The sequence below is a fragment of the Cebus imitator genome, unplaced genomic scaffold, assembly GCF_001604975.1.
Source record: "Cebus imitator isolate Cc_AM_T3 unplaced genomic scaffold, Cebus_imitator-1.0 Scaffold71, whole genome shotgun sequence".
NCBI lineage: Eukaryota > Metazoa > Chordata > Mammalia > Primates > Cebidae > Cebus > Cebus imitator.
Window position 1 is genome coordinate 5,474,186 of NW_016107386.1, and position 15,794 is coordinate 5,489,979.

General features: G+C 43.2%; 2 protein-coding genes across 2 annotated transcripts in view; one reads left to right on the top strand and one right to left on the bottom strand.

Annotated features, from left to right (window-relative positions):
• Positions 1-6,683, bottom strand: part of HMGXB3 (HMG-box containing 3) — a 54,029-nt gene extending 47,346 nt beyond the window's left edge. Inside the window, 3 exon segments of the mRNA XM_017531312.2 lie at positions 813-987; positions 2,390-2,528; positions 6,117-6,683. Coding sequence (XP_017386801.1) covers positions 813-987; positions 2,390-2,526 — 312 coding nt within the window. The 5' untranslated portion in view covers positions 2,527-2,528; positions 6,117-6,683.
• On the top strand, positions 6,605-11,850 carry TIGD6 (tigger transposable element derived 6). Its single transcript, XM_037739546.1, is given in 7 exon segments — positions 6,605-6,689; positions 10,149-10,313; positions 10,316-10,359; positions 10,361-10,475; positions 10,477-11,528; positions 11,530-11,651; positions 11,654-11,850. Coding segments are annotated over 7 exon segments (1,647 nt in total). The 5' UTR covers positions 6,605-6,674; the 3' UTR covers positions 11,788-11,850.
• The last annotated feature ends 3,944 nt before the right edge of the window (positions 11,851-15,794 follow it).

Sequence of the window (15,794 nt, forward strand, 5' to 3'; positions counted from 1 at the left end):
ATTTCTACTGAAATAAGGAGTTAAGGTTAAAAGGTTTCAGCCTCCAACCGCAAGGTTAGTCTTCCTGCAGGAATTTCAGTTTAAAAAAAAACCAAAAAAACAGCAGTTCATGCCATGACAGGGATACTCCCAAAAAAACAAACAAAAACCCAGCAGTTTAAATAGGTGTCAGTGTATTTTGTTATTGTGAACTAGAAAACAGAAAATGCTGACAGACGTAAATCTAAATGCTTCCTTGTTAGTCCTTTAACCCCAGCACCCAAAGCCTCAGTCTTCTCCATCTTTTGCTTTACTTGCATTTTGCTTTTAGCATAGTTTCTAATCACCAGTGCTAACAAAATAATGTGGTACTGTATTACACAAGCAGCTCTACCTCCCTCTAAACACGCAAGCCTTATTCCTGATTATAACTGATCACAGTTAGTACAATACAAATTACATAACATTCAATTTGGAATATGAAAACTCATGGTGTAGGAGAGATGCCTATATATACTACTATGTTAAAGTTACCACATTAAAGCTACTACATTATAGTAACTACAAGGGGCTCCAAGTTACACTAAAATTTAGAAAAGGAACCTAAGGCTCACTGCAAAAAATACAAAAAATGTCAGCTCCATGTATTGCTGCAACCAAAGAGGACAAGAGGACATCATCAAAATGGAAACATGCAAGACCAGAGTCGAGAAGGATAAAATGATAAAAGTTCTCCTAAGAAAAGAAAAGGAAACAGAACACGGGGCTTGGTTTCCCCAAGGCCTTCATCACTGAACCAATGGGAAAAATAGCTGGAAAAAAAAATTACTTACAGGATCCAAACCTTCCTTCTCGAGTTTGGCTTTCTCCAAGTAGTAACTCCTCTCGGCCACGCTGAGAAGCCTCCAACTCTCACTAATCTTCTTATTGATCTCAGACTGAGGGAGGTGGGGGAGCTCCTGCTGCACTTTCAGGTAGATGTCGTAATAGTACAGGAGGTAAGCAGACCTGAGGAAGCAACGACTTCTTCAGGGTTTCTGTTATTCAACCAGTAAGTACTACTATGCTAAGGTATAGGTAGTCAAGAGGTTGATAAAACCTAGCTTCTCATTTCAAAGCATTTATCTAAATAGGGGCTGAAAGTCAACTAAAGAAACATTTAAATAACATCCGCAGATGCTGTTATTGTAAGTTATATTCTTATTCCTGATTATAACTGATAGCTGTCAATGCAACACAAATTATATTATATTCACTTTGTAATATGAAAACTCATGTACGAGAAATGCCTATAAAAGCTGCCATATTAAAATTATTACATTAGAGCCACTATATTACATTCAGGAATAACTATCCAGGAAGATAAGGGGCTCCAAGGGAGGAGGGGAAAATGAACGGTAAAGACAGCACGTGGCTGTTCTCCCTTCAGAAACTGGATGCAAAGGCTCTTTGACTGACTTTCCTAAAGATCACTTTTTTGCAGGATGATTTTAAACCCAACAGAAGCAAAGAAAGATACAGGTGTCCTGTCCTGTCATTCCACTCTCAGGGAAAGCTTCCTCAAGGGGCTGGTTTTCATTCACACTCTGTACTCCCCTACCCAGCATTTGATCACCTACCTGGTCAACAGCAACTCCCCAAGGATAAGACAGGGAAGCAAACAGACCAATTAAAATGACCAATGTTGGTAGTTTCAGCAAGTTTGCGGTATTCACAATCAAGAGTGAGATTACAGCTACAATCTGGATATTCTGCACAGATGTAATCGGTATTATTTCTCTCTCTGTGTGTGTGTGTGTGGTGTGTTCTGAGACAGAGTCTTGCTCTGCTGCCCAGGCTGAAGTGCAGTGGCATGATCTCGGTTCACTCCAACCTCCGCCTCTGGAGTTCAAGCAATTCTCCTTCCTCAGCCTCCCCAGTAGCCAGTATTACAAGTGCTCACCACCACACCTGGCTAATTTTTGTATTTTTAGTAGCAACAGGATTTCACCATGTTGGCCAGGCTGGTCTCGAACCCCTGACCTCAGGTGATCCAACAATCTTGGCCTCCCAAAGTGCTGGGATTACAGGCATCAGCCATTGTGCCTGGCCTTATTTCTAATTTTGTAGTTAATGCCTTGTTTTAAATGTTTAAATAACAACAATGGCATAATAAATAATGTAGCTCTTTTGTACCTAGCTTCTACCATCTGTATGGTACAATTTCCTGTGACAATCTGGAAACAAAAGCAAAGTCTATCCAGTAATGGCAATGCTGGCAGAAATCCCATCACTTCCCACTACCCATTGCTCACTGCAAGACTTCAATAATAACACTCTTTTTCAAAGAGTCTTACAGTTTTCCTCAATGCAGCTCTCCAAGCACCTTCCATTTATAAATACCAGCAGCAACCCAAATGTGTTGGCTAACCTGGGTTTCTTGGCCTTTTCTCCATGTATTTTATACTTTTTCTTCTTCTTGGGTGGCCCAGGAGAGGTGTAACAATAGGCTTCCTCAATTTCCTCCATCACGACAGTTACCTCAGTACCATCATATGATGCATCCATGGCTAGAGGAAAGGAAAGTCAAAAATAAAGTTTCCAGAGTCTACCCCAAGAGGGGCAGCAGCTTCCTAATCAAATAATCCCATACCTCTGCCAGTGCCTTAAAGCTTAAACATTTCCCAAACTCAGTATATGCCAAGAAGCACCTGGGTTGGTTGTTAAACATAGATTCCAGAGCTCCACTACAGCCCTTCTGAATCATAATCTCCAGAGGGTATGGAAATCCACATGCTTAACAAATGCCTCAGGTGATTCCTTAGATCCGGCAAATGTGTGACTACTGGGTTAGAAAGGCTTTTCACTTGTATTCACTTATATTCATGGGATACAGTACCCACCCACCCCTTTAACACAAAGACCTATTAGCCTCAAATTATAACAATTCTATATGGAAACAGGTAAAAAGAATGCTTGGCCAGGAACCAGAAGTTCTGGCCCATTCCTCCTATGTTTCATCGACTTAAGCAAATGTCTTTATATTGATTCACTCAAACATGTGTAAGGGCCTATATGATTTCTTTACACTCTGCCAGCTTGTGCAATTTTGGGCAGGTGTTAGCTGTTTTTGGTTCAGCTCTCTCCCTCTCATGTATAAAAAAAGAGATATCTCACCTACCTTCCCACAGATTTATAGAATAGGACTCAAAGGATACAATAGACACAACTCCATTTAAAAATAGTTGGCTGGGTGCAGTGGCTCATGCCTGCAATCCCAGCATTTTGTGAGGCTGAGATAGGAGGATTGTTTGAGGCCAGCCTGGTCAACATAGCGAGACCCCATCTCTATTTAAAAAAAAAAAAAAAAATCTTTAAAAAAACAAAAAAGAAAATAGTCAATTGCTATACAAATGAAAAGGTTTTTCTTTTGTTTTGAGACAGGGTCTCATTCTGTCACTGGAGTACAGTGGCACACTCTCAGCTCACTACAGCCTCAACCTCCTGGGCTCAAGCAATCATTCCACCTCAGCCTCCTGAGTAGCTGGGGCTACAGGTGCATGTCACCAGGCCCGGCTAATTTTCTGTATTTGTTTGGAGGGATGGGGTTTTGGCATGTTGGCCAGGCCGGTCTCAAAATCCTGGACTCAAGCAATGTGCCCACCCTGGCCTCCCAAAGTGCTGGGATTACAGGCGTGAACCACTGCACCCAGCTGGGTTCATTCCTAAAGTCAGATAATTGGCAGGAAAAAAAATGAAAGAGTTCATTTTCTATCAAGAGTTTTTAATTTTACATAATTTAAAAATCATAATAGAGATGAGATCTCACTATGTTGTCCAGGCTGGTTTTGAACTCCTGGGCTCAAGTGATCCTCACGCCTCAGCCTCCCAAAGTGTTGCAATTACAAGCGTAAGCCACCACATCTGGCTTCTGTTAAAGATTCTCATCTGTGTCTGAGATGCTTAACAACCTGCCCAAGGCCATCAATCCCAAACAGGGACTTGATAGATTTTCAATTCAAAAATCCAACTCTCTGGGCCTCCTTTCATTATGCCATGCTGCTACCCATCTCTACTGGCAACCCTCCAAACGAGCACTGTTCAATAAACTCTGATGATGGAAATGTTCTACATCTGTGCTGTCAAATATGGTAGCCACCAGCCACATACGGCTATCGAGCACTTGAAATATGGCTAGTGTGACTGAAGAATTAGTTTTAATTTTAAATGCATTTACTTTTAAGACAAGGTCTCACTCTCTCCCCTGGCTGAAGTGTAATGCTGTGATCTTGGCTCACTGCAGTCTCCACCTCCCAATCTCAAGTGATCCTCCCACCTCGGCCTGCCAAGTAGCTGGGACTACACAGGTGTACTAATTTTTAAATTACACACATCTGGTTGATTTTTTAATTTTTGGTAGAGATGAGGTCTCACTATATTACCCAAGCTGGTCTCAAACTGCTAGGCTCAAGCAACCCTCCTGCCTTGACCTCCCAAAGTGCTGCGATTACAGGAGTGAGCCACCACTACACCTGGCCAATTGTAATTAATTTAAATAGCAACATATGCCAGGAGCTAGAGACAGTGAAGACCTAAAAAACAGGGAATCTACTAACAGCTTTTATGTCTAGGAAAAGAGGCATAACAACAACATAATAACTAGTTCAAGAACAGTTAGTTTACTTGTAGCCAAGTTTTAAATTGGAGTTTTACCACAAGCCTCAATCCCTGGAGGGAGAAAGGCTCCCAGAAACCACTAGAATTTTACAAGAGGGAAATAACACAGTTGTCCCTGAAAATCTGTCAGGAGGAAATTTAGAATTCTGGGAAGAGGCAGTTTGGGTAGTAAATATGGGACTGCTGTGTGTAGTACAAAGCCCACTCACATCTCATTTAGAGCTCACTCCACAAATCATAAGGTATACTGAGCACTGCATGTGGAGTCGAGAGACCTAAACTCTAACCATATGATCTCAAACCTATTCCATATCCTAAATTTCAACTGTTTCTGCTGTGAGAAGAGGATGAACCTAGTGGCTCCTCATCTTTTTGGAGGCAAGAATTCTTTTGACAATGTTGTGAAAGGTTAAAAGAGAAAAAAAAAAAAAAACCCTCTTCTAGAAAGTACAGACACAGCGTATTTCACCTATAATTTTAAAGATATGCACCAGGTTAAGCACACATGATTCCTAAGGTTCTTCCCAGTTCTCTGTCATCTCTAAATGATTCCTCTTCCCATTAAAAACTAAACTAACAAAGAAAAACAAAACCTACATTCTAACTGCCTTAGTGCAACCTAGGAAGAGAACACAGTCTACAACTTGGCTGGGTAAGCAACAGGCCAGTAAAGGATAAGGGAAGCAGGATTTCAAATCAAGGCTACCCGAGAACTGCGCTTTTTTGCCCTTAATTGACTTCTGGACGGTAGAAAGCCTTGTGGAGAAGGGCAGTAACTGCAGGAAAGCATCTGTAAAGAATGGCATCTAGGGTACTAAGCACCCAGAGCAAAACGAGTTAGAAAACAGTCATTACAACCACCTTGGGCTGAGCGCAGGAAGAGACTACCCTAGGGTTTTGTTTTACTACCCTGTTCTAAGCCTGGGTCCAAGTTTGTTTTCAGACTCCAGGCCTCAGTATAGCAATGCAAAGAAAAAAAAAAAGGCAGGACAATAAATATAAAGGTTAAAAACCAAGGGCTCTGGAGGACAAAAGATCTGGGTTCTAGTATAGGCTACACAGTTTAAACGCACCAGCACAGAGCTCTATGACCTTAAGCAATCTACTTATCCTAACTCTCCGTAATCATCTGTAAAATAAAGTTAAGGTCAGTACTTGAAACATGCGAGACACTTTCACTGTCCCATCAGATCCTCCTCGGAATCTCACGAGATGGCCTTTAAGGGTTCAGCCATGGGCCACAGTTTGACTCTGGGCTAGCTCCTCTCCCTCATTCTGGGTCATGAATGAAGCAAGAGCCAAACTAAAGTCTTGCTGAAGCTAAGACGTCTGGGACGTCCGAATGTCCCATTCGGATTGCGGGAGGACACTAAGGTTCACTGGTCCTACTTTGTGGAAGAGTCAATAGGGGCTCAGAGAGCCGCAGCACCTAACTCGAGGTCGCCCAGCGGCCCAGCACGGCCCTTGAAGGCGGGACTTACCCGGAGGAGCGTGCAAGCCGCGCCGCTCACATTCCCGGAGGCGCTTGGCCCAGGGTCTCGACGAGGGGGATGGCTGGCGCACTCGCGCTCCCCGCTGTCGGCGAGAGGCGGCTCCAGTCGTGACAGCAGCAACAAGGAAGTGGAGGCGAGGGCTCGCGCGCGCATCCCGGGGGCTGGAGGAGCCCCGGCCCCGCGGCCCCGCCCGGCGACACACGGCGCGGAGTCGCGACAGCTCCCCTCGCTCCCTCCTCGGAGTTGCGATATGGGGTCGTGAAGGGCAAGTGTAGGAGCACAGGTTCGCTCCGCAGGCTCCTCACCGATGCCTGCCGAGGGCCCCGGGGGTCAAGCCCCGGGGAGCTCGAGGAAGACAGCAGGGACACGGACGTCACCGCGGCACCGGTTTAGCGGCTGCAGCGGCAGCAGCAGCACACCACGGATCGCCAGAGAGATCCGTCCCGGCGGCCCTCGCGGCACACCGGAAACCGCCGGTGCGCGTGACTGCGTGCGACCCCTCGCGCATGCGCAACAGCCCAGTCCTAGCTGGGGGGGCGGACCCATATGCACAGCTTAAAGGTTTGGAGGGGGTCTGTTAAGGGGAACGGACTGCTTCCGGCCAGAGGTCCCGGGCAGAGTAGCAAGCTGTGGCTGCCGGCGGTGGGGCACCCCGGCCACTCAGCCCCCGGGTACTGCTGTGGGGCGTTCAGGTAACAGGGGCGGGTCTGTGCCAAGCTTGAGGGATCTAGGCCCCGCCTCACCTCTCAGAGCCTCGTCGGGCACTGGGAAACCTACATTACCACCTACTCAGCACGGCGTTCAAGGCCTGATCTCAGCTTGTCTCAGTCCTTCCCTCTCATTCAGGATCGGTTTCATACGTAGTGCCGTATCACGTAGTGCCTTCATCACTCCAGTGATCTGCCCTCAATCCGTCTCTCTCACTGGCCCACGGATAATGTGATGGTAGTGAATTCCTGGAGTGACTCAAGCTGAGCTGAATGACCATGTGGAGAGAAATCAAATAGGATTGGATTGTCCTTTCTCTCCAGTGTTACAGGTTGTCCACATTTGTACAAGTTCCCGCACAACTCTCACTGTATTGCAAATGTGTTTCCAATCTGCCTACTTTTCTCCATCTGCCACCATCACCAACCTTCTAGCCACCATCATCTCCAGCCTGGACTGATGTAGTTCTCCCCACATCCCCTCTACTATCTGTTCTCCACGAAGCAGCCATTGATCGTTTTGCACTGTAAGTCTGACCAAGTCACTCCCTACTTAAAACCCTCCAATGTCTCATTCACTTAAAATAAAATTCAGACGTCTTAGCTTGACCAAGACTTTGATTTGGCTCTTGCTTCATTCTTTATGTCTCCTTTCAATATTAGTAGTTCCCAGAACCAGCTACATAGCACTCTGTAGTGTTTGGAGTGCTAGCTTTGTTGTGAGCCTCCCAGGGTTTGAATCCCAGCCCTGCCACAAGTAAGCAATATTAAGCATGTAAAGTGCTTGACAAATTAGGTTTACGTAGCAGATCCTCCCACCTCAGTAAATGGTAGCACCATCCGCTGGATTGCTCAGTGCTCAAACCAGAAACCTGGGTGTTATCCTTGACTCCTCCTTCACCTCACATCCAGTCCATCACAAGGTTTGCAAAAACGTAGCCCCAAACTGACTACTTCTCACCATCTCTGTTACTGCTCCTCTAATCCAAGCCACCATTATCTCGTGTGGACTCCTGCTTTTTTCTCTGATACCCTTCTATTCTTTACACAGCAGTCATCTCTCTTGCTTAAAATCCTTCAGTAGCTTCCTATTGCACTCAAATTAGCGTCCAAACTGTATATGGCCTGCTGGGCTACCCTGCTTTTATCTTTAGATTTAGGGCCATCTCTTAGGAAAATCAACTTTGCCCATTAGGTTCTCTGCCCTGCAGCCAAATGACTGTTTCTAAATTGTAAATCTGATCATGGCATTCCAAAAAAACAAAACTAAAAAACCATCAAAAGTCTCTTAATGCCCCAAAAGCAAGCTAGAATCCTAACTAGGACTTCCTGTGATTTGGTCCTTGCTTTCTTCTCCAAAGACTTTCTTGTTCCTGAACAGGACATTCTATTTTCTATAGTATTTCATTGCCTTTCATATTAAATATTTCATCTCATGAGTTCCTACTTGTTTATTCTTTAAGGCCCACCACATTGTTCCCTCTTTGAAGTGCACTGCCCATCCATGTCCCACTCTAGTTGATTATTTGCGCTTTTATTTTCCAATAGTACTCTGTAACCTCTATTATAGTTTTCACATACTCTAGTGTCTTCCCTGCTTCCCTGGAAGGCTCCTCAAAGCTGGGCACTATGCTGCATTCATCTCTATAGCTGGCATCAAGCATACTGCTTAACACGTAGCACATGCCATGAATTGATGGATACATGTATGGAGATGATAGTAAAAATCTACCCTTGAGAAGGGACAGTCATAGCATAAAGTCCCAGCAGGCTCTCTTGTCCTTTGAGGATTCTCATGATAAAATGCCTACGAAGGCAATTACCCAGAACTGCTACTGCTGGGTCATGTTTTGTTGGACCAGCCTGGGGCAGGGGGCTGTTTAGTTTAAATTCTGAATACTTCTAGACAGGATACACTACCACATTCTCCAAATACTTTAATCCCTGTTTCAATCACTTATGACACCATCCTGGTCCCTAAAGGCATTTGAGTTTGGAGAACCTACCTAGGATCCAAGACTTAAATCTGGAAGGACCCTTAGGCATCATCTGGTCCTGTGGTTTGCAACCATGGGACAGATCAGAATCACTCTGAGAGCTTTTCAAAAATATGTATTTCCTCATAGATTCTGATTCATTAGTTCTTAGGTCAGGCCTGGATATCAGATCGTGATAAGCCTTCCTGCTTGAGTCCAACCTCTACATTTTAATATAAGAAAACAGGGGCTGGGCACAGCAGCCGATGCCTGTAATCCCAGCACTTTGGGAGGCCAAGGGGCACAGATCACCTGAGGTCAGGAGTTCAAGACCAGCCTGACCAACATGGAGAAACCTTGTCTCTACTAAAAATACAAAATTAGCAGGGTGTGGTGGCACATGCCTATAATCCCAGCTACTCGCTACTTGGGAGGTTGAGGCAGGAGAATCACTTGAACCCAGGAGATGCAGGTTGCAGTGAGCCGAGATCATGCCATTGCAAGAGGGACTGTACCATAACCTGCCCATCAGTTCTTCCATAATCTGTCACCCAGATTATCAGCAACATCACCCTAATATCCTAATTGGTCTCTTTGCCTCTTTGATCCACTTTTCACAAAACAGCCAAAGCGATCCTTTTAAAATACCTGAAAACATCAGTGGATGTCTATTCCACTCAAAATACCAACTCTTTACCATGGCATCTTTGAATGGTCTGGCCCCCCACCTTTGTCATATACTTGGAGTCATGCAAATATTTTAGTTCCCTGAATACCTCAAGCTATTCTCGCTTTTCAGGTTTTGCTAATGCTATGTCTTTTGCTGGACAGCCCTTTCCCTATACTCTTGGAGATCTCAGCTTCAATGCCATCTTAGTGAGGACACCCCTGACCACCCTTTGTATAATAAGTAGTAATCTGAGTTAAGAAATCTAAGCTGCATGAACCTGAGTAGGCCCCTTCCCAGGGCCTTAGTTTCTGTGTTGATCAAAGAAGCTGGATAATAACTGAAGTATACAGTGCAATGTTATTTCCAAAGCTTTTTTCACTGCCTCTTATTTCAGTCTATTTTCATGGTAGGCAGAGAAAACATTGTTATTCCCATATTTATGGAGGCTAAGAAAATTTAAGTAAACGAGATAATATCCCTTCGGTTTCAAACATTCTATGAGTCTTAAAAGTAGCTTCTACAAAAAGTCAGTGGCATGAATCCTATCTTCTCTTTACTTTGACCATAAATTGTCATTTCCTAATACAGTTTGTAAAAACCTGAACCATCTTTTAGGAGAAATCCATTATCTTTGTTTCCTGATAGGTACTCCATTTTGTCTTCTCAGTTTTCCACACATGTGGCAAAGCAAGCTTCGAGAAGGAACCAGACAGCCCTGTTAGTTGTGGCCAGCCCTCATTCCCTGGAAATGGCAAACAAGGGGAACAAGAAGCGTCGGCAGTTCTCTCTGGAAGACAAAATGAAAGTTGTGGAAGCTGTAGACTCAGGAAAGTGAGGAAAGGTGACGTGGCAAAAGAATTTGGTATCACTCCTTCTACTGTCTACATTTTTAAAGGATGGCACCAAATTTGAAGAAAAGGTGTGGGAGGCATCCGTGGGACCCCAGCGGAAAAGGATGAGGAACACTCTTTATGATGACATTGATAAGGCTGTTTTTTGCTTGGTTTCAAGAAATCCATGCCAAAAACATTCTTGTGACTGGTTCTGTCATTCAGAAAAAAGCACTAAACTTGGCCAACATGCTTGGCTATGACAATTTTCAAGCAAGTGTACGCTGGCTGAACAGATTTAGAGATCGCCATGGAATTGCTTTGAAAGCAAGGTATAGGGAAGATAGTGACAGGTTAATGAATGGTCTAGGAATAGGTAAGGTTAATGAGTGGTATGCAGGGGAAATTATAAAACTGATTGCTGACTACAACCCAGATGATATCTTTAATGCTGATGAGACAGGAATGTTTTTCCAGTTGCTGCCCCAGCACACGCTTGCTGCTAAAGGAGACCATTGTAGAGGGGGCAAGATAGCAAAGCAGTGGTTGACAGCACTCTTTTGTTGCAATGCCTCAGGGACTGAAAAAATGAGACCATTGATTGTTGGTAGGTCAGCCAGCCCACGCTGCCTCAAGAACATCCATTCCCTCCCTTGTGATTACCAAGCCAACCAGTGGGCTTGGATGACAAGAGATCTGTTTAATGAGTGACTGATGCAAGTGGTTGCCAGGATGAAGAAGGCGGAATGCCGGATCCTCTTGCTCATCGACAACTGCTCTGCTCATAACATGCTTCCACGCTTGGAAGGGATTCAGGTTGGATATCTGCCCTCAAACTGTACTGCTGTCCTGCAGCCACTGAATCTTGGCACAATTCACACCATGAAAGTTCTGTACAGGAGCCACCTTCTAAAACAGATCCTCCTCAAGCGTAACAGCAGTGAGAGTCAAGGAAAGGTGGACATCAAGCAGGCCATCGACATGATTGCTGCAGTGTGGTCAGTCAAGCCATCCACAGTGGTGAAATGTTGGCAGAAGGCAGGCATCACCCCTATGGAATTTGCAGAATATGACACAGAATCAGCAGCCGGTGAACCAGACATTGCCATTGAAAAGTTGTGGCACACAGTGGCTATTGCCACCTGTGTCCCAAATGAAGTAAATTTCCAGGACTTTGTTACTGCAGATGATGATCTCATTATCTCTCAGGACACAGAGCATCCAGGGCACGATGGCTGGTGAAAATACCAGTGAAGCAGGAAGTGAAGATGAAGGGGAGGTATCTTTACCAGAGCAACCAAAAGTCACCATCACAGAAGCCATATCAAGTGTACAGAAACTTAGTTCCTTTCCTCTTCTGTAGGTGTTCCTGATGCCATTTTTGGACAATTAAATGGCATAGATGTATATTTAATGAAAAGAGTGTCACAAACCATTTTTGATTCCAAAATTACAGATTTCCTCCAAACAAAATAATGCAGGAATTTATTTCAGAAAATATAGTTTACAAAAATAAAGTTTTCTTTATAGGCTGTTGAACCAATTTAAAGCAATATTATTATGACAATATTCCAGTACTCTGAAATAGCCAGGAAACTTCCTTGAATGGGATTTGGAAATGGAATTTGACTAATATGTGCGTTGTCTTTTATTTCCTTTTTCTTTTCTTTTTTATTTTTTCCTGTCTCTGGTCCTTGATTCAAGATGTATTTTGATTTATCCAAGTGTTTCCAAAGTTGTCTGCACATTAGGATCGCTTGAGAATCCTTTAAAAATTCTAAAGCTCAGGCCATATACCAGGCCAATTAAGTCACAGTCTCTGGTAATGGGTCACAGGCATTGGTAATTTTGTAGTTCTCCCGGTGATTCCTATGTGCAGACAAGTTTGGAAACCGAACCAACCACAGGAAAATCAAGTACACTATGGGCCTGAATTCAGCTTCTTTCCAGCAAATCTATCTCAGGGGCTTCCAAAATTTAGCTCACAACAGAATCACTTGGAAGGCTTGTTAAAACCCAATGCTGCTAGGCCCACCCCCAGAGTTTGATACAGTAGACCTCAAGTGGGACCCAAAGATTTACATTTCTAATGTATTCTTAGCTGATGCAGTCCAGGCTGCATGCTTTGAAAACCACTGGTCTAGCTTTAAATAGGATATTGAGCCAATTTAAATAAAGCAATATGCTGGTCTAGCTGAGTTCTACAACTTCTCTCTTTAGCTGGCCATCTGAACACTCCCCCATTACTAATTGTTTATAAAAGAAAAAAGAATCAACTGTTCTTACTCTAGAACTCTTTCTCCTTTCTGCTGATATACCAGAAGCACTACAAGACTTTTTTTTTTTTTTAATTTAAGAGATGAGGTCTTGTTATATTGCCCAGGCTGAAATGCAATGGCTATTCACAGGCATGATTATAGCACACTACTGTCTCCAATTCCTGGCCTCAGGCCATCCTCCCAAATAGATAGGACTACTGATGCACACTGCCATTCTGGCCTTAATGTTTTAATAGGTATTTCACTAATAGGGAGCTGGAGTACGAGGAAATACAGTGCGTTAAAGACATAGGCTGGGCATGGTGGCTCATGCCTGTAATCCTAGCACTTTGGGAGGATCACTTGAGGCAAGGAGTTTGAGGCCAGCCTGGCCAACACAGCGAGACCTCATCTCCAAAAAAAATTTAATAAGACATGGATACAATCCGGGAAGGAGGTTATAGTAACAGAGAATCCTTTTAATCAGAATCACGGGAGAGAACATACAGCCCAGCATGCCTCTCACTTTCCAGAAAGGGTGAGAGGAAGTTTCACTAGAGAGTTTATTAGAGAGTATTTATTCGTAATAAATCAGATAAATGTCAGTTTCAATTTTTAGAAGTTTCACACAATACCTGCTAATGATGTGATGTCATTTCCCCCCCCTGCTTCAGGTTAAATTTTTGGATATTTCGGAAACCCATAGGAATTCAGTGATTTTTCTTTTTGTAGTAATTTAGTCAAAACAGACATAGCAGATTAATCATAGAAAGTATTGCTTTCACATTAACAAAACAACAATCATTGAAAAACAGCAGATGTTTAGATTCTTTTTTTTGAGACTGAGTCTTACTCTTTCACCCAGTCATGATCTCGGCTCACTGCAACCTCCACCTTCCGGTTTCAACGATTCTCCTGCCTCAGCCTCCTGAGTAGCTGGGATTACATACACACACCACCATGCCCGGCTAATTTTGTATTTTTAGTAAAGACAGGGTTTCACCATGTTGGCCAGGCTGGTCTCGAACTCCTGATCTCTTGATCTGTCCACCTCGGCCTCCCAAAATGCTGGGATTACAGGCATGAACTACTGTGCCCGGCCTTAAACAGATTCTTTTATAGCTTATTTTGGATATTTTGTTCTTTTAACAAACTAATATGATCATCGGAATGAAAAGTACTGTACATATTTAAAATTCCTAACATGGGAGAGGAAAACTCTTCAGGCTAAGTCCTGTGGTTATATCTCTTTGTCAGCTTTTTAATTGTTCTCATCATCCTCTTGTGTCAAGATTACTGCCATAGTATCTCTAATTCCTTCCCTCACCTTTTCCCCGCAGTCCTTTCTGCACATATTGTTTGATCTGTTGGCATCACACCATTTCCCCTGCCCAAGTGTCTGTAGTGGCTTTCAAATGCCTACAAAAAACTAGTTAGCTGAGTTTTAGTATCCTCTATAGTGGACTACAGCCTGCATTCCCAACTTGTTAGCTCAGTACAATTCCATGTAGATAATGCTCCCTGAAGAGGCCATTGTCTTCTTTCACTGCCTACCGACTTCTGCCTGTGTGCCTCACCCAAATGCGTCACCCTGCTCTCTACTAACCTAGGCCTTACACATTCTTAACTAACTGGAATCCTCTTTCTTCCAGGCTTTCTTGGAGACTCCAGCAACTACTCCACCTGTTTTCCCCTTATCTCCTCCAAACTTCTTGTCTCTACCACTCAAACAGATGTTTTCTAGATGCTCTCTAGCTCTTTAGAATATAAGCTCCATGAACGCAGGAATCAGTTAACCTTTATAATCTTAATGGTGCCTAGGACTGTGCTGGACACATCACAGGCACATTTGTGAATAAATTGATAGACACATATGATGTGTCAAAGTCACCTTATTTTTAAAGCTATATTAAGCATTAATTCTACTAGAAATGGCTTGGAGATAAGGTAAGGTTTTACTCCTTTTAAAAGGGTTTGCAAAATTTTTCTATGAATATAGTTGCCTCAAACATAATTCCACTCCAGGTTATAATCTCTCTTCTTTGGTAATGAATTATATAGAATATAATTTGATAAGTATATAAAGTATATACGATATATAGTTGAAGCCATGTCCCTCCACCAAGAAGTCATTGCAGGATCTCTTTTGGCTTCCATTTATACACACAGGAGTTGGGTATGAAAGAGTTTGTCTATGTGCTTTGCATACAGTAGATGTTCAGTAAATATGTGCTTAAACTTGCTTTCTTTAAAAAACAAATTTAACATTCCTGGCTGGGTGCGGTGGCTCACACCTGTAATCCCAGACCTTTGCGAGGCCGAGGTGGGCGGATCACCCGAGGTCAGGAGTTTGAGACCAGCCTGGCCAACATGGTGAAACTCTGTCTCTACTAAAAATACAAAAATTAGCCGGGTATGGTGGTGGGTGCCTGTAATACTAGCTACTTGGAAGGCTGAGGCAGGAGAATCACTTGAACCCGAGACATAGAGGTTGCCACTGCACTCTAGCCTGGGTGACAGTGTCAAACTCCATTTCAAAATCAATAAATAAATAAAAACAAATTTAAATTAAATAAATATATCATGATTTAGATCCTGGAAGATGGAAATCATCCAAAAAAAGAAAACTTTTGCAGTTTAGTTTACACAGGCTAAAACTTTGATTCTACTGGACATCAGTGGTTTTGGTACTTTGTTAAGCTAAAAGAGGTTGACATTATCCCTTGTCAGGCTTTCTGTGGCTTCTCCCTGCCTCTTTGGTCATTCCAACCTCACTTGAGAGGCAACCCCACTTCTGCTCCAGTTGACTAATCCTCTCTGTAGGCCAACATGCTAGGCCTAGGCACCTCCCTCAATTGTGTTGTCATGAGGATAAAAAGGTATACCTGGCACAGACTAAGTGTTCTATAAATGTGCTCTATTGTTACTCTATCCCTATTTGGAACGTAACGAGTACCATCTAGAGCCAGGGACCTGCCTTATCAGCCCTTTCTTCCACTAACGCATCTTGGAGTTCAGTGTTTGAGAGCCACCAGCCTAATCAATAGATGAAAATTCAAGGAGTTTTCTGTGCCATTACTCATAAGGGCTCTGATTCAAAAGCAAGTAAGCTAAGATTTATTGTCTATTATATTTCAAGCATGGTTTACTTATTATTTAATATTTTTAGTCAACCATAATATAAAACCACAATAGACTCAGATAATTTAATTCCAAGGTTATGGA